The following is a 19,527-nucleotide window of genomic DNA, read 5'->3' on the forward strand; positions in this document are numbered from 1 at the left end:
ATTTTAGGTGCACAACAAGTTGATTTGATACATTTCTATGTAAAAATAAGATAACCAGCTTAGTGTTAGCTAACACCTTCATCATTTCTTATTGGTGGTGAGTGCATTGAAGATCTGGTCTCTTGGGAATTTTGAGTATTGTTCACTATAGTCATGATGCTGTGCCCTAGATCCCCACTTCAGTTCAGTTCAGTCACTCAGTCGTGTCCGACTCTTTGCGACCCCATGAACCACAGCATGCCAGGCCTCTCTGTCCATCACCAACTCCCAGAATCTACCCAAACTCATGTCCATTGAAATGGTGATATCATCCAACTATCTCATGCTTTGTCGTCCCCTTCTCCTCCTGCCTTCAATCTTTCCCAGCATCAGGGTCTTTTCAAATGAGTCAGTTCTTTGCGTGAGGTGGCCGAAGTATTGGAGTTTCAGCTTCAACATCAGTCCTTCCAATGAACACCCAGGACTGATCTCCTTTAGGATGGACTGGTTGGATCTCCTGGTAGTCCAAGGGACTCTCAAGAGTCTTCTCCAACACCAAGTTCAAAAGCATCAATTCTTCAGAAAGTGCTCGGCTTTCTTTATAGTCCAACTCTCACATCCATACGTGACTACTGGAAAAACCATAGTCTTGACTAGATGAAGCTTTGTTGGCAAAGTAATGTCTCTGCTTTTTAATACGCTAACATATTAAAAATTGCTAGCAAATTAAAAATTGCTAGGTTGGTCATAGCTTTTCTTCGAAGGAGCAAGCGTCTTTTAATTTCATGGCTGCAGTCACCATCTGCAGTGATTTTGGAGCCCCCCAAAATAAAGTTTCTCACTGTTTCCACTGTTTCTCCATTTGCCATGAAGTGATGGGACTGGATGCCATGATCTTAGTTTTCTGAATGTTGAGCTTTAAGCCAACTTTTTCACTCTCCTCTTTCACTTTCATCAAGAGGCTCTTTAGTTTTTCACTTTCTGTCATAAGGGTGGTGTCATCTGCATATCGGAGGTTATCGATATTTCTCCCCCCTTACTCATCTTCTGAAAGTTTTGTACCCTTTGGCCAAATCTCTCCTTTTCTCATACCTGCCAGCCCCTGGTAACCACTATTCTATTTTGCTTTTTGGGGGGTGATCTGAATCTTCTTTCTCTGTTTTAGAAAAAGGGAAGAAATGACAAAAGTATGGGTAATTGAGATTTTAAAAAACCCTTCTACTTAATTAGTTATTTGAATTATCTATGTTATTTGAATAATTCAAATAAATCCTGTATTGAGTTGGCAGATACTGTCTCGGTCTTTCCTTTTAAAAATTAGCTTCAATACTGTAATATTTGGCACAAATGATATAAAGAATAACATAACTCGAATTGTAGTAACTTGATATGTAATATACAACATATATTTCCAATTGAATTATTTATTATTTTATATGTAGCATATAAAGCATATTATACAGTAAGTTTAAGTCTCAAGAATTGTCACTGCCCATTTAGCCAATTCTTTCTTGTAAATTCCTTCCTAACTTCAGTCTACGCTGAATTTGCCCAGGACTGACTGACCCAGGCTCACCCTGACAAAGTGACAAAAACTCAGGTCTTGGAGGCAGTTGTTGAGGCCATCCTCAACAATTCAGCAGTTCAGACCAGACACAACCTTTTACGTTCCTAAAGCAGCTACTTAGCTTGTTCCGGCATCTGGTGGTCAAACGTGGGATTGCAGCTACTCATACGTTGTTAATGCTTCTTGAGATTTTTCTTTTCTGTTTTGAATATTTTTCCTGGTTTAAACTTAACTTTGAAATGTAAAATCCATTTTTAAAAAATTTGGATATACTAAAACTTATAGTTACATGTTTTCTCTCTCTGTATGTCCCCACTATGCACCAGTGAGAACTCTTTTTAAGTACTGGCTGCTCACATTTATAATCTTTCAGTCTTTGATAGAGCTTCTTGGGGTGTGTATGTGTGTATGTATGTGTGTTTGGGGATGTTTTTCTTTCATTAATTCTAAAATTTTGTTGCTAATATATAGTAGGCACTGAGATTGATGCTGGTAGGAAATAGAATGGTAAATTAAGCCAGTGCTTCTGATTATACTCTATGAAACAGGAAACCTCTTTATTAAACGTTAAAGGGAGGAAACCTAATATTGTAAGTAATATTTAGTGACCACCTGTTATCTGCTAGATGAACACATTACTTCCCAGAAAATGTCACAGCACATGTGCATCGTTCAAAATGCACTAAATAGTAAATTACAATCATTACTAGGCTGTTAGGTAATCATTTTTGAGATACTTGTGGATTTAAACTCACAGGTGAAAGTCTGATGAAGAACAGGTTATTTATGTGATCTTAAAGTATCTTCAGAGAAGGCAATGGCACCCCACTCCAGTACTCCTGCCTGGAAAACCCCATGGGTGAAGGAGCCTGGTAGGCTGTGGTCCATGGGGTCGCTGAGGGTCGGACACGACTGAGTGACTTCACTTTCACTTTTCACTTTCATGCATTGGAGAAGGAAATGGCAACCCACTCCTGTGTTCTTGCCTGGAGAATCCCAGGGACGGGTGGGCTGACGTCTATGGGGTCACACAGAGTCGGACACGACTTAAGTGACTTAGCAGCAGCAGCAGCAAAGTATCTTCAGAAGATCCACAAGTTACTTACTTATTACAATAAAAAAAAGAGTAACTTTTATAGTGGAGAAACTTGACCCACTGCACAGTAGCCAAATGTTCAGAGTTAACATCACAAACAAGACAGTCCAACCTCATGTGCCTTCTGAGGTGATACACTAAGGGCTCATGTCACTTCTGTGGTCTGTTTTGCAAAAAACACATAGCTTGAATCTAATCATGAGAAAACGTTAGACAGACTCAGAATGAGGAACGTTCTACAAAATAACTGGACAATATTCTTCCAACATATTAAAGTCATGAAAGACAAAGATTTGAGAAACTGTTCCAGATAAAAGGAAAGTAAAAGTGAAAAAGGTAACCCAAAAAGGTAACAAGTTCTTTGATGACAAAGAACTGGTGTCTTTAAAAAAGATTTTTGAAATCAATGTGTTTTGAATAATTTTGAAATCAATGTATGTATGCTTTCTAAAGGAGGAAAAATATGGCAAAGTTAAAGGAAGAAAAAGCATTTATCACCCACACATCTGTCACAGACCAAGGCTGCCTGGGGAGACTGAGAGGAGTGTCATTTCATGGTGCAGGGATGTGCTAGGTGGACGGCATTCTGAACTGAAAGAAACAATACAGAAAAGACAAGAATCGTGCAAAGGCCCATCTCAGGGAAAAATAAGATAGCAGTGGTCTGCTTTGAGGTCGGGTGGCTGGAACTAGAAAACTGAGATGCATAGGTGGCGGCAGGACTTCGCAGGAGGGGGACCACTACTCTCTCCCACACGCCAGGGTCCGCAGATCCTAGCACGCGGCTCGGGAGTGAAGAAGGAAGTGCAGGCGAGGGCCGTTCCCGCCCAGTCGGGTCTCCTCACAGCGAAACCCCCACCTTCACACAGCCGGGCCTCCTCACACCCCGCCCCCTTGAGGCGGTTGACGCACTTGGGCTCGGTTTCCAGGGCAACCAGAGACGGGCCTCCGTCTTTCCGCTCGCCCTTGTGCGTCACTTCCGGCCACTAGCCGCCAGTCCCCGGGGACCTGGTGGGGGGGAGGGGGGGGAGGGCCCTATTGGGACAGCCTTCGTTCCTCTGGGGCGTCGTGGTGGGGAGTGGCGTTAGTCGAAATGATTTTTCGGTTCTGCGGCGGGGAGGCAGGCGGAGCTTAGTTTCAGTCTCCCAGCCAATCGCTTTCAAATCCGCTCCCTGAGCGCCGCGGGAAAATGGACGTCTAGTCGCCGCCAGGCCTAGAGCAGAAGAACTCGCACCGAGGCGGCCGGGGGCGGGATCCGGCGCTCCGGGGTTTCCGGGTAGCCGGATGAGCGGGGGCGGGGCATCAGGGGGCGGGGCAGGCGAGCGAAGGCGTTGATTGGCCGCTTCGTAGCCTGCGGGGTAGCCGCCTGGACTCCTGCGGCCGGCTTGGGCGTTTCATTCACTCACTCACTGAATGGATTGGTTCATTTGGCCTTCCCTGAGAGGACGGCGAGTCTGAGTTTGTGCTAGGCGCTGGGGGTTCAGTGAGGAGTCGATCTCCAGGACTCCAGGATTTGGTTGACAGTCTGCGGAATCCCCTCCTTTCTTCCTGTGCCACCTTAATCGCCTCTCTCCACCTAAAGCCTGGTGTGATGGGCTTCTTGGATAGGGAGGCGCCACCCGGCCTCGCTCAACTCCAGGGACTTTCCCTGAAGGGTCCCCATCCCTGAAGGCAGTCTCTGAGCAGTGGAAGGTGTAAGGTGGAGCCCTGGTTAACCTCTCAGTTACTGAGCCACGTCCATTACTTTACATTCACCTCTGAAAAAAACCGCTCAGTCGTGTCCGGCTCTTTGCAACTCCATGGACTGTGCCTGCCAGGCTGCTCTGTGCGTGGAATCCTTCAGGTCGAGAGTAGTAGAGTGGGTTGCCCTGAAAACAAAATATAGTTATTTTCCGGGGGTGGGGGTAGGGGGTGGGGGTAGGTTTGTGAGGTTTAAAATGACCTTTGCTGCTTAGTTTGGGTTTGAATCCCAGCTTTGTCCCTGATTAGCCTGTGTGACTCTGGGCCACTGAAGAGGCCTCTGTCCAGCACTGGGTGATACTCAAGTCTGGCTAATTTTTTTTTTTTTTAATTGAAGTATAGTTGATTCACAATGCTATGTAAATTACTGCTCTAGAGCCAACTGATTCAGTTTTATATATACACACACGCTCCCCTGGTGGCTCAGAGGGTAAAGCCTGCAATGCAGAAGACCTGGGTTCCCTGGGTCAGGAAGATCCCCTGGAGAAGGAAATGGCAACCCACTCCAGTATTCTTGCCTGGAGAATTCTGTGGATGGAGGAGCCTGGTAGGCTACAGTCCACAGGGTCGCAAAGAGTTGGACACGACTGAGCAACTTCACTTCATATATACACACACAGATTCTTTTTATAAAATATTCTTTTCCATTATGTTTTACAATAGGATATTGAATATAATTCACTGTGCTATACTGTAGGGCCTTGTTGTTCATCCATTCTGTATTTAAAAGTTTAAATCGGCTAACCCTAACCTCCCATTCCATTTCTTCTCCAACCCCCTGTCATTGTGCTTCACTTTGTATGATAATCTCTGGTTGTGTCTCTGTTGCTGCAAAGGGCATTATTTCTTTTTATGCCTGAGTAATATTCCGTTGTATATATGTACCATGTCTTCTTTATCCATTCCTTTGTTGATGGATGTTAAGTTGTTTCCATGTCTTGGCTATGGTGAATAGTGCTGCTGGGAGCATGGGGGTGTGAGAGCTGGACTGTGAAGAGGCTGAGCGCCAAAGAATTGATGCTGTTGAACTGTGGTGTTGGAGAAGACTCTTGAGAGTCCCTTGGACTGCAAGGAGATCCAACCAGTCCATTCTGAAGGAGATCAGCCCTGGGATTTCTTTGGAAGGAATGATGCTAAAGCTGAAACTCCAGTACTTTGGCCACCTCATGCGAAGAGTTGACTCATTGGAAAAGACTCTGATGCTGGGAGGGATTGGGGGCAGGAGGAGAAGGGGACGACAGAGGATGAGATGGCTGGATGGCATCACTGACTCGATGGACGTGAGTCTCAGTGAACTCCGGGAGTTGGTGATGGACAGGGAGGCCTGGCGTGCTGCAACTCATGGGGTTGCAAAGAGTCGGACACGACTGAGCGACTGATCTGATCTGATGAGCATGGGGGTCCATGGATCTTTGAATTTTGGTTTTGTCTGGATATATGCCCAGGAGTGGGATTGCTGGGTCAATCATATGTTAATTCTAGTTTTAGTTTCCTAAGGACCCTCCATACTGTTTTCCACAGTGGCTGCACCATCATACATTCCCACCTACAATGTAGGAGGGTTCCCAAGGCTGGCTAATTCTAAGGTGAAGAATTTAGTAAATCCAAACCAAAATTTTGGCTCCAGGTGTATAGCATCCTCTTCAGCTGACATATTAGTAATAAAATTGACTTGTAAATATCCATTGTCTGATTCTTTTGTCTTATTTATCAATCGTTCCACACTCAGAAAGAGGAAAAAGAAGTGTTACTGCTTAGTCTCCGCATTAGAACAACCGACCTTATAGAGCTATTGTGGGGTTATATGAGAAATTTGTACCAAGTGCATTGTACTTTCTCTGCTGGGTAAATGGTGGCTACCCTGACTGTGTTATTTCGATGGAGTAGATGTGGAAGTCCCACTCAAGTGGCTGATTGTTCATGGTGCTAAATAAACAAACATCCTCTTTCATGGTCTGGGCCCTAGGAAACCCAGGTGAGACATGGCCCTATGGACAAATATTTGAGTGGACTGTATGGCAGAAGAGAGCCCTACAACTTAGAAAGGAGTAAGGAAACCTGGCACCCGACTCCAGTACTTTTGCCTGGAAAATCCCATGGATGGAGGAGCCTGGTAGGCTGTGCAGTCCATGGGGTTGCTAAGAGTCGGACACGACTGAGCGACTTCGCTTTCACTTTTCACTTTCATGCATTGGAGAAGGAAATGGCAACCCACTTCAGTGTTCTTGCCTGGAGAATCCCAGGGACGGGGCAGCCTGGTGGGCTGCCCTCTCTAGGGTCGCACAGAGTCAGACACGACTGAAGTGACTTAGCATAGCATTTAGCAAGGAAACCTTTATCACACTATCGGTGGATCAGAAAACCTGAGAGATGATGGGCTTTGCGAAAGTGGGATGATCACATCACCTGACCAGAACGCTTTTAGCCAGGACAATAGCATAAACTGGGATTGTCCTAGGCAAATCAGGATATATGGTCACCCTATCCTAAGGCCATACAAGTAGCACATGAGAGAACTGGGACGGAACTTAGATCTATCCCACTCCTGAGAGTGACCTTATGACATGATCACTCCCATTTTGTAGGTGAAGACACTGATGTTATATAGGTAGTAGTAAGTAATGGAGTTTGTGCTCTGATCTTTGCTTTTGACGGGTTTCAGAGGTAATTCTTGGAGAAGGCAATGGCACCCCACTCCAGTACTCTTGCCTGGAAAATCCCATGGACAGAGGAGCCTGGTAGGCTGCAGTCCATGGGGTCGCTGAGAGTTGGACACGACTCAGTGACTTCACTTTACCTTTTCACTTTCATGCATTGGAGAAGGAAATGGCAACCCACTCCAGTGTTCTTGCCTGGAGAATCCCAGGGACGGTGGAGCCTGGTGGGCTGCCGTCTATGGGGTCGCACAGAGTCGGACATGACTGAAGTGACTTAGCAGCAGCAGCAGCAGCAGCAGAGGTAATTCTCAACTCCACCAAGCCTCACTGGGCATTGGTCTTCATCTTTGAGACCTTGTGACTGGATATTTCAGGGAAGCAGACTTGCCTCATTTGAGAACTTTCTAACAGGGCTCTGTATCATTGCATGAAACTTTCCACCCCATTAGGACTTCTGTTTCAAAGCCTTTGACTGTGTGGGTCAATACCAGACCACCTGATCTGCCTCCTGAGAAATCTGTATGCAGGTCAAGAAGCAACAGTTAGAACCAAACATGGAACAATGGACTGGTTCCAAATTGGGAAAGGAGTATGGCAAGGCTGCATATTGTCACCTGCTTATTTAACTTATACGCAGAGTACATCATGGGAAATGCCGGGCTGGATGAAGCACAAGCTGGAATCAGGATTGCCGGGAGAAATATCAATAACCTCAGATATGCAGATGACACCACCCTTATGGCCGAAAGTGAAGAGGAACTAAGAGCCTCTTGATAAAGGTGAATGAGGAGAGTGAAAAAGTTGGCTTAAAACTCAACATTCAAAAAACTAAGATCATGGCATCCGGTCCCATCACTTCATGGCAAATAGATGGGGAAACAGTGGCTGGCTTTATTTTCTTGGGCTCCAAAACCACTGCAGATGGTGACTGCAGCTATGAAATTAAAAGACACTTGCTCCTTGGAAGGAAAATTATGACCAACCTAGACAGCATATTAAAAAGCAGAGATTACTGTTGACAAAGATCCATCTAGTCAAAGCTGTGGTTTTTCTAGTAGTCATGTATGGATGTGAGAGTTGGACCATCAAGAAAGCTGAGTTGATGCTTTTGAACTGTGGTGTTAGAGAAGACTCTTGAGAGTCCCTTGGACTACCAGGAGATCCAACCAGTCCATCCTAAAGGAGATCAGTCCTGGGTGTTCATTGGAAGGACTGATGCTGAAGCTGAAGCTCCAATACTTTGGCCACCTAATACGAAGAACTGATTGATTGGAAAAGATCCTGATGCTGGGAAAGATAGAAGGCAAGAGGAGAAGGGGACAACAGAGGATGAGATGGTTGGAATGGTTGGATGGCATCACCGATTTGATGGACATGAGTTTGAACAAGCTCTGGGAGTTGGTGATGGACAGGGAAGCCTGGCATGCTGCAGTGTATGGGGTTGCATATAGTTAGACATGACTGAGCGACTGAACTGAACTGAGGACTTCTGTGGAGGGGCTCTGGTGTGGCTGGTGAGGTTGCACTTGATGATTTCAGATGATCCTTCCAATCCAACTTTTAAGAGTCTAAAACTCCTTGAGAGCAGATTTGGTGTATTCTTTGAACTCTCAACGTTCAGAGGAAATGCTCAGGAAATGTTAAAACGGTGTAAGGACTATAACTGCAGAAGCAGGATATACCTGAAACAAGTCTAGGCACCTCCATTTGATGGCTGGGGTGCTGTGGCAAGCCTTTACAGTCTCTGAACTTTGGTTTTCTCATAAAAATGCAGAATAGTTTCCTCCCTCCCTCACAGATTTGATAGGACAATAAAATTAATGTGAGTACATCGAAAACAGAAACACTGTACTAAAATAGCAATGTTTCCTCTTGCCAGCATTCAATCTTGCTTTCCAAATTGCTTCTCTTATCCATTTATAGATAGAATGAGAACAGAGAAGGACTATGGGAAGAGCACAGATAATAGTCAGACAGCCTCAGATTTGAATCCTAAACATTACCAGCCACTTGTGTGCCAAGTAGAGTGTTCTTTCTGGACCTCAATGCTAAGAATAGCTACCTGGCATGGATTTTTTTTTTTTTTTTAAAGGAAAGGAAAGTGAAGTCGCTCAGTCATGTCCGACTCTTTGCGACCCCATGGAGTGTAGCCTACCAAGCTCCTCTGTCCATGGGATTTTCCAGGCAATAGTAACTGGAGTGGATTGCCATTTCCTTCTCCAGGCTGGCATGGATCTTATGAAGACATTGTGTGCTAAACATGGATTTCTATTCCTGGCACATAGACCTCCAATAAAAGGTGGCCTCTTTTAATGTCTGTTTTCTGTGTTCTATAACTGTCAACTTATGCTCTCAGGGCCAAGAGGAAGCCACTCTGGGTAGCTTTACGCAGGGTCCTGGAAACGTACTCTCAGCCTCTGGGCGCCTGTGTTGAAAATCCTTCCTGGCTGGTGTGCAGGAAATACACTCCACGGGTTTTGCCCTGAAGATGTGTTCTGTTTATAATTCATTCCCGCTCCTTGGAAAACAATTCAATAGAATGCAATTGGTTTTCCACTAGCCCAGGGCAGGGATGAGGAATAGCATATTATTATTTTTTAAAAATATATAAATAATAAGTCATAAAACAGCACTGGGCACACAGCAGAGTCAATAAATGCTTGTTTGGGTAAAGTAAAGTGATGGCTCTGTTATTCCATGGCTGCTGTACTGGCTGAACTATTTCTGTCCTCCATTACAGTTTTTTTTTTTTTTTTGTTAAATGAAAAATAAACACATGCATACAGTAAAAAATTCAAACACAAAAAAACACAAGGGAAAGAAGGTCTCCCTCATCCTCTTTTCTCTCAAACCTACAAATTGTAGGTTTGAGAGAATTTCTTGTGTATTTTTCAATTATGCTATGCACATTCCAACCTACGTATGTAAACTCCTTTTAAAGTTTTGTTTATTTTTTAACCTAGAAGGGTTTAAGTTCTTAAGTGGCTTCTGCCCTACCTAGACAGCTGTGTGCAGCAACTATGACAGCCGTTCCACACCCGGGGGCTTATTCCGAGCCCTTGACCGGACCTCTAGAGTCTGGAGTGGTTTTCCCAGGAGCGGTGGGGACCAGGCATCTGCCCTCGGGCAGTCTGCTCCAGGCTCCGGCTCTGACCTCCTCATCCCCGCCCAGCCCCTGTGTGTGACCAAGCAGTTAAGTCAGGCCCGGGAGGCACCCTGAATCGTCTCCCAGACAGTAAAAGGGGAACTTATTCTCGCCCCAAGGTAGCTCTAAGCATCGCTACCACGCCTGCTGGTGCTTGATCCCCGGAGCGACTGGAAGCCCGGCTCGGCGCGGGCGCTGGGATCGTGATCCGGTAGGGGCTTTGCAGGGGCGTGGGCTGCAAAGGGCAGAAAATTTGAGCTGCGCGCCCTGAGAGCGGGGAAAGGGGCGCAGAGGCAGGACTTGGCGCTTCCTTTTGGGTGCGCGGCCCCAGGAGCCACAGTTCTCCTCTCCGTCACAGCTGCTCCCCTCCCGCCCTTCTCCCTTCGTCTCCCTCCCCTCCCTGCCCCCGGCGACCACCTCACTCCTCCTCCCCTCCCCCGGCCGTCCCCCTCGCCCCTCCCTCGCGGGGCCCGCGTCGCCCCTAAAACCTGGCGCGGGCCTCCGGGCCCGGGACCGGCTTCGCGCATGCGCAGGGGCGGCGCCGGCCCGGCCGCCAGTCGGAAGCTCCAGCTCCGAGCCCGGGGAGCGGCCGCAGAGGCTGTCCGGCCCCGCCGCCCTTCCCGCTGTTGGCACCTGCTCCGGGCCCGGGGCCCCGGCTGCGTAAGTGCAAGAAGGGGGTGCCCCTGGGCAGGGGACCGGGCCGGCCTCGGGAGGGCTGTCCGTGGGTCACGGCGCGCGCTGGGGCGCCGGGCAGCGTGTTTCCTGCGGAGGGGCTCGACTCCGCCCGCACCTGCCGCGGCCACCTGCCCCGGCCCGGTGGCCCGGCCTCCCCCGTCCGCGCCCGCGCCCGTCCCGCCCCGGCCCGCACCTGCCGCCTCTCGGGCCCGGCCCAGCCTCCCCTCCGCGGGCGCCGGCCGTCCCCGGCCCCTCCCCGGCCCCCGGCCCCCGGCCCCGACAGGGGGTCTGCGGACGCGGCTGGGACCGCCTGGCTCTCGGTTTCCTCTCTTCCTCTATCTCCTCTGGGTTCTAAGTGGCTCAGATCCCCCGCGGCGGCGTCAGGCACAGTCTCCCGCGGTTGAGCTCCCGAAATTGTCAAGTCCAGCTTCACTCGGCCGAGTCTCGGAAATGCAGAGCCGGTGCCCGCCTGGGTCTCCGCCCCCAATCCATCTGCCCCGCGCGAACGCCTTTCCACGCTGAGTGTGCTGGTGTCAGGGTGGGGTGCTTGTGGATTCCACTTGTTCTTACAGAGGGATCCACAGTGCCGAACGCAGGCTCGGGTTAGTTAAAAATGAGCAGAAGGCTGTGACCTCCTCCTCCGTCTTGTCTGCTCCTCCCCACCCAGTTTAAAGGCAACTGGCGATTTTGAAAAGGTAGTTACAGTCTCTTCCTAGTCCGGCCCAGCTAGTGTTCCCTAGTATGAAATAACAGCACTAGAGACATGATGCTGGAGACCCAGGAATCTTGCAGTCCTTAAAGATCCCTTGGCCAGGTTTTTTCTTAAATTGTAGGGCTGTCCAGTGGAATAGAGGGAAAAATAGTTAAGAAATATTTTATCAAGTAACAGCTTTATTGAGAGAATGTGAATACGGTAAAGTCCACCCATTTAAATTGTACACTTAAGTGGTTTTCAGTGTATTCCCAGTTGTGCAACCATTATTAATCCAGACCATTTTCATCACTTCAAATAGAAATTCCATACCCGTTGTCAGTCTCCCCTCCTGCACCCGCGACAGCCACAAACTTACTCTCTGTCTCCAAGGAGTTGCATATTTGGGGCATTTCATGTAAATAGAATCATGCAATTTGTGGTCTTTTGTGCCTGGCTTCTTTAACTCAGCATAATGTTTTCAGGGTTCACCCATGTTGTAGCAATGTTAGTACTGTTTATGGCTGAGTAGTATTCTGTTATACGGATAGACTGCATTTTGTTTATCCGTTTATCAGGTGATAGAAGTCTCTCTTGTTTCCACTTTTTGGCTATTATGAATAATACTGCCATGAATGTTCGTGTACTACTTTTTGTGTGGACGTGTATTTTCAAATCTCTTTGGTATATACCTAGGAGTGGAACTGCTGTTTATATGGCAACTCTATGTTTAACTTTTTGAGGAAATACCAAGTTGGAGAAATATATTCTTTTTTAAAATAAATATTTATTTATTTGGCTGCACTGGGTCTTAGTTGCCGCATGTGGAGTCCTAGATCTTCCTTGCAGCATGATCTATAGTTACAGTGTGGAGCTCTTGGTTGCGGCATGTGGGATCTAATTCCCCAACCAGGGATCAGACCCAGGCTCCCTGCATTGGGAGTGCAGAGTCATAGCTACTGGACCACCGGGGAGTCCCTGAAGAAATATATTCTTAATGTTTTAATATTCGTATTAGATTAGTCTCAGACTAATTGGTGATGGACAGGGAAGCTCGGCGTGCTGCAGTCCATGGGGTCGCAAAGAGTCGGACACGACTGAGCGACTGGACTGAACTGGAGTCTCAGACACCAGAGCTGACTCAATGCCAGGGCTCATTTCATTAGATTCTTTCTCCCTTGAAGAAACCAGTGGAAAAACATGGACTGTGCAGCCAGTTTGCCACTTACAGATGAGGAGACCTTGAGCAAATGACTGAGCCTGGTTCTTATCTGTAAGGCTGAAGATAGGAATGCTTGTTTCTTGATTGTTGGGGAGTCTGAATATGATCTGATAGATTGTAAAGTGCCTAGTGCAATTTCCTATTCCCACCTTATATGAGACAAATTTATTCCAGTGTTAGTTGCATATTTTGAATCTGTGGCAAAGGTGAACAAGAACTTTGCTGATAGTGAGCTCCTTCAGGGAAAACGTTCGTCAGTTTTTATTTTTGCCCAGATAGTATGATGGAAAACTGGTGCCAACTACTCTCGCTATTGTTTTATAAAAGCAAGAGTGTTTGGGAGTTTTTTGGTGGTCCAGTGGTTAAGGCTGGGTGCTTTCACTGCCCTGGCCCAGGTTCAGTTTCAGGTTGGGGAACTAAGATCCTACAAAGTCGTGTGGTTTGGCCATTTTGGGGAAAAAAAAAAATCAGAACTTTTTTTTTTGGTTGCAGCCCGAGGCAAATGGGATCTTAGTTCCATAACCAGGGATCAAACCCACACCCCCTGCCTTGGAAGCGAGGAGTCTTAACTACTGGATCGCTAGGGAAGTCCCCTGACTCTCCCCAAAAAAGGATGTTTTAACAGCAAAAAAATGAGAAAGTTCATAACCTAAGAATGTGCTTAGTCGCTCAGTCATGTCCGACTCTTTGCGACCCCAAGGACTACAGCCCACCAGGCTCCTCTGTCCATAGGATTCTCCAGGCAAGAATACTGGAGTGGGTTGCCATTTTCTTCTCCAAATCTAAGAATAAATAACAATAATAGTTAACATTCATAAGACACATACTAAGTTTAGTTTTATGGAACACTTAAACATTATTTGTATTTTTCTCATTTTACCTCAGACCAGAGAAATTGAACACCTCCTATCCTCAAACTGTGTCTGAGATCCACAGGCCACCTGTCTTCAGGCAGATCTACACCTGTAACTCATGTGCCTTTTTTGTGCAGCAACTTCTTTGCTCATAGAAGCAGGGTGTTTTGGGATCAGCAGAATCATCTCCTGATAGAGGAGAAGAGCTGGGGCCAGGCCCCGAAACTAGCCAACGTGCTGAGATCCACTCTGTAAGCTTTTTGAAGTTGGATCTTCTTCCTTTTTTAAAAAAATTTTATTTATTTTGAGTTGAAGGATAATTGCTTTACAATATTGTGTTGGTTTCTGCCATACATCAATATGAATCAGCCACAGGTATAGATGTCCCCTCCCTCTTGAACCTCCCTCCCCATAGGATCTTCTTCCTTTTTTAACTCTTCTGTGAAACGTTGGACGTTTATGTACAGTTTAAAGAAGGGCAAGACGAGCACCCGTGGGTCTGCCATCCAGCTTAAGAGACAGAACACCACTGCTACTTCTGCAGCCCTGCGGCTTCGCTTTCAAATTGCATCCTCTTTGCACCCAAGTAACCACTGTCCACATTTATCTTTTTCTTTATAATTTTACCATATGTGTAAACAACACATTGTTTAGTGTTGCCTGCTAAACTTTACATAAGTGGAATGGTATTGCCTGTATTAATCCATAACCTGCTTTGTTTGCCCATCATGTTTTTGAGACTCATCTTTGTTCCTCTAGGTCGTTCATTTTCACTGTTCGAAGTATTCTGTTGTGTTAAAAGACCACACTTTAGTTACCCAGCCTCCTAACAGTGGACAGCTTTGTTTTCTCCAGGTCTTGCTTCTATAAACCTGCCCACCACATGCCAGAGTTCCTTTAGCAAGGCAGTTGCCGGGCCCGGGACGTACCAGTCTACACGCCCACCTGTCAAATAGGAGTTACCTTTGCATCTACATCTATATCTACATCTTTGCAAATATGGTGGTTTTTATACTTAAAACATTTTGTCTGTATACCCATGTTTATAATAGTATTATTCATAGTAGCCCAAGTTAGGAACAACCCAAATGACTTTCAATGAATGAATAAATAAACTGTGTTATATACCTTTATACATAAATGTATATACTATTCCAGGGAATATTATTCAGCATTAAATAAGGACATTCTGATACATGCTACAACACAGATGAACCTTGAAGACATTGTGCTAAGTGAAATGAGCCAGTCACAGCACGGTTCCACTGAGGTGACGTGCCTAGAACGGTCTGACTCATACAGACAGGACGTAGATGGTGGGACTGGGACTGGGGTTGAAGGGATGGGAATTAGTGTTTAATGGGGACAGAGCTTCAGTTGGCAAAGGTGAACACATTCAGGAGATGGGTGCATAACAGTGTGAATGTTGAGAGAGCTTGTGGACCCTTTGCCCAGTTTCCCTTAATGGTACCGTCCTGCAGAGGATGAGATGGTTGATTGGCATCATTGACTCAATGGACACGAATCTGAGCAAACCAGGAGATAGTGAACGACTTGGAAGTTGGGCGTGCTGCAGTCCATGGGGTGGAAAGAGTCACACACGACCTCGCGACTGAACAACAACCTCCATCTTGCAAAGTTACAGTACAGTATTGAAACCAGAGTACTGACTCACTAATCCGTTGAGGTTTGTCTTATTATCCACATTTTTATTCACGATTAAACTGGGGCTTAGAGAAGCACACAGGCTTGTCTGGGTCACTGACATGGCTAGTGTGGAGTTGGGGTGGCACGGGGATTCAGATTTCCAGGCAGTGGTATTAAGATGCTCTGTGGATGGGGCAGCATTCATCTGCTTGTTTGACCATTCATTTAACAAACATTTATTAACTCCTATGGGCCAGATGCTTTCGTACGGGTTATCTAACTGAATTCCTCAACAGCACTGAGAATCAGGTAATATTGCTTTCTTTCTTCCTCTTTTAAAAAAATAATTACTGGAGGATAGTTGATGCTGTTTTCTTTTTATATCTGTCAAAATTGGCACAGCAAGGTTATAAAAACTCTCCCAAGGAAACTCGGTTTATGAAATGAGGGATGGTAACGGTGTGTAGTTCCTCCTTCTGTCGCACACTGTGCTTGGCACTTTGCAGTTTGCACCCTTCCTTAATCCAGATATCTTCTTAGAAGGCAAGTTTTATATTCCCCCCATTAGTTTTCAGCTCAGGAGCTCAGGTGGCCTGGAGTAGAGTCCTGCTCTTCTGATTCCACTGCGAAATCCTCATGATTTCTGCTGAGAGGCTGAGGAAGCAATTCCTTCCTTCCTTCATTTATTCACCCTTCTTTGAGCACTGACTCCACACCCATGTCTGCTGAGGTACTGGGAATGGAAAACCTGAGAGGCTCCTTTTAAACTGCAGGGGCTCCAAGCTTGCTCTAGGAGCAGGGTACTGTGGTAAGAACTATAGTAGCGGCACGCAGAACCCCCGAGGACAAACGGTACCTCGCCGCTTGGCTTGGGGCTCGGCCGGTCTTCCAGCTGGGGGACGCGGGCATCCCCGCGTGCCGGAGTGGGAGGCAGCCTGCAAAACCCGTGCGCAGCCTCAGAACCCCTTCTTCTCTCTGGGCAGGGTCTTCACCATGAGCGTCCCTGACTACATGCAGTGCGCCGAGGACCACCAGACTCTCCTCGTGGTGGTCCAGCCCGTGGGGATCGTCTCGGAGGAGAACTTCTTCAGGATCTACAAGAGGATCTCGTCGGTGAGCCAGATCAGCGTGCGCGACTCGCAGCGCGCGCTCTACATCCGCTACCGGCACCACTACCCGCCCGAAAACAGCGAATGGGGCGACTTCCAGACCCACCGCAAGGTTGTGGGCCTCATCACCATCACCGATTGCTTCTCGGCCAAGGACTGGCCGCAGACCTTCGAGAAGTTCCACGTGCAGAAGGAAATCTATGGCTCCACGCTGTATGACTCGCGCCTCTTCGTGTTCGGGCTGCAAGGGGAGATCGCGGAGCAGCCGCGTACCGACGTGGCCTTCTACCCCAGCTACGAGGACTGCGCGACGGTGGAGAAGCGCATCGAGGACTTCGTGGAGTCGCTGTTCATCGTGCTCGAGTCCAAGCGCCTGGACAGGGCCACGGACAAGTCCGGGGACAAGATCCCGCTCCTCTGTGTCCCCTTCGAGAAGAAGGACTTCGTGGGGCTGGACACAGACAGTAGGTAAGTCAGCCTGGAGCCCAGGCTCCAGAAAGGGAGGAGCAAGTGGGAGGGTTCCCTGCAATGGTGGCGGGGGAAGGGTGCAGTCCACTGGGTTTCAGACTTTCTAAAATTGAGTGGGACAGACTTTGGTTGGGGGAGATCCTTTTAGGGTTAGTGTGACACTTAACTCTCCCTTTTTAGCCCAGACCCCCCGGTGGGACCCCTGGAGTGGCTGTCCAGAGGGTAGCCACTGTCACTAGGACAGTAGAGGAGGCTGAGCTGAGATGAGATGGGCTGAGGGTAAAAGGCAGGACAGGTGCTGAGACAGTCTGGGAAGAAGAATGTGGACTTAGTGTTTTTTTTTTAATTGCACGTCAAAATGATAATGTTTTACATATATGAGATCAAACAAAGACCATTATTAAAATCAGTTGCAAGTGTTTGTTTTTTACCTTTTTAAATGTGGCAGCTGGAAAGCTTCATTCATGTGGCTTGCATCTTATTCCTATTGGACAGCGCTGCCCCAGGACGCGTTGTGAAGACTGTTATTCAGCCTCACCCCTTCTGTGTGTAGAGTGGGTGCTGAGCCCCAGAGGCAGCAGAACTCCAGCCTGCTGGGCTGGAGCTGGGCCCATGCCTCCTGCCTCCCAGGCCAGGCCCCTCCTCCTGCCAGATGCCCTGGCGCCAGGTCCCCCACTTAGAATATCAGAACCACTGCAGAGACTCCTAAAAGAGCTCCTGGTGCAGAGGACAGCGTGTTCATGGTCTCTGCGTCACAGGGTTCACTCGGTCCTCATGTTAGCCCTGTGCTGCAGTCATCAGAATTGCAGATGAGCTCTGCGGGGTCCCTGCTTGCCCTCTGCTCCATTTCCCCGCGATGCTCCCACAGAAGAGAGCAGAGATGTGGTCCCCTCACTGGCAGGAGCACTGCCGCCTGGGGCGCTGAGCCTCTCCCGTCCTCTGCAGAGCTCACGTGCTGGTCCCGCAGGCGAGGATGGAGGGCATGGTGTGGGCGCCGCCGTGTCCACTGCAGAGTAGGTGCTCAGGGTTTCCTGAACTCACGGAGGTCGAACCCGACTTTCTGGTTGTTGATAAGTTAGAGGAAAAGATGTCAGAGAGCCAAGTGAAGAAGTCCAGGCCAGCTCTGCGGGGAGAGGCCCAGAGGCCCTGGGCCGCCCCTGGAGGTGGTGCCTGGCAGGGTCTGGAGGGGCCTCCCTCCCGCACCCGGACTCGTTGTGTGGCCTCAGGAAGGTCAGGGCGTGTCACACCCACAGCTGTACTTGCTGCTCGCATGACCCTGTTGTCACCATGCCCGCCCTGCCCTCCTGCTCCTTGTGCCCAGGTGGCAAGGTTTACGAGCCCGGGCACCACCAAGGGGCAGAGCTGCCTGCACCAGACCCTCCAGATCCACCAGACCCTCCAGACCCTCCAGATCCAGCAGACCCACTCAGACCCACCAGACCCACCAGACCCACTCAGAGCCACTCAGACCCACCAGACCCACTCAGACCCACTCAGACCCACCAGACCCACTCAGACCCACTCAGACCCTCCAGACCCACTCAGACCCACTCAGACCCACCAGACCCACTCAGACCCACCAGACCCACTCAGATCAGACCCACTCAGACCCACTCAGACCCACCAGACCTACCCAGACCCACCAGACCCACTCAGACCCACTCAGACCCACCAGACCCACCAGACCCACTCAGACCCACTCAGACCCACCAGACCCACCAGACCCACTCAGACCCACCCAGACCCACTCAAACCCACCAAACCCACTCAGATCAGACCCACTCAGACCCACTCAGACCCACCAGACCCACTCAGACCCACCCAGACCCACCCAGACCCACCAGACCCACTCAGATCCACTCAGATCAGACCCACTCAGACCCACTCAGACCTATCAGACCCACTAAGATCCACTCAGACCCTCTCAGATCCACTCAGATCCACTCAGATCAGACTCACTCAGACCCACTCAGACCCACCCAGACCCACCAGACCCACTCAGATCCACTCAGACCTACCAGACCCACTCAGACCCACCAGACCCACTCAGACCCACTCAGACCCACCAGACCCACTCAGACCTACCAGACCCACTCAGACCCACTAAGATCCACTCAGACCCACCAGGCCCACTCAGACCCACCAGACCCACTCAGACCCACCAAACCCACTCAGATCAGACCCACTCAGACCCACTCAGACCCACCAGACCCACCCAGACCCACCAGACCCACTCAGACCCACCCAGACCCACCCAGACCCACCAGACCCACTCAGATCCACCAGACCCACCAGACCCACTCAGACCCACCCAGACCCACCAGACCCACTCAGACCCACCCAGACCTACCAGACCCACTCAGACCCATTCAGACCCACTCAGCCCCACTCAGACCCACCAGACCCACTCAGACCCACTCAGACCTACCAGACCCACTCAGACCCACTAAGATCCACTCAGATGCACTCAGATCAGACCCACTCAGACCCTCCAGACCCACTCAGACCCACCAGATCCACTCAGACTCACTCAGATCTACTCAGGCCCACCAGACCCACTCGGACCCAACCAGACCCACCCAGACCCACTCACATCTACTCAGACCCACTCAGGCCTACCAGACCACTCAGACCCACTCAGACCCACTCAGATCTACTCAGACCCACTCAGACCCAC

General features: G+C 48.7%; 1 protein-coding gene across 8 annotated transcripts in view; it reads left to right on the top strand.

Moving 5' to 3' along the window:
* The first annotated feature begins 10,760 nt into the window (after nt 1-10,760).
* Nucleotides 10,761-19,527, top strand: part of TRAPPC9 (trafficking protein particle complex subunit 9) — a 386,159-nt gene continuing 377,392 nt past the window's right edge. For 7 of the 8 annotated variants that reach the window (XR_009740729.1, XM_061438516.1, XM_061438519.1 and 4 more), the window contains exons 1-2: nt 10,761-10,844; nt 16,257-16,850. Coding sequence is in view for 7 of the 8 variants with exons in the window: in XM_061438516.1 (XP_061294500.1) it covers nt 16,267-16,850 (584 nt within the window). In the remaining variant the exon portion in view is untranslated. Of the gene's footprint in view, nt 10,845-14,984; nt 15,314-16,256; nt 16,851-19,527 lie in introns of those variants that run through there. The other variant, XM_061438517.1, reaches the window with a different exon arrangement.

The sequence above is a fragment of the Bos javanicus genome, chromosome 14 (assembly GCF_032452875.1).
Source record: "Bos javanicus breed banteng chromosome 14, ARS-OSU_banteng_1.0, whole genome shotgun sequence".
In the NCBI taxonomy this organism is placed as follows: Eukaryota; Metazoa; Chordata; class Mammalia; order Artiodactyla; family Bovidae; genus Bos; species Bos javanicus.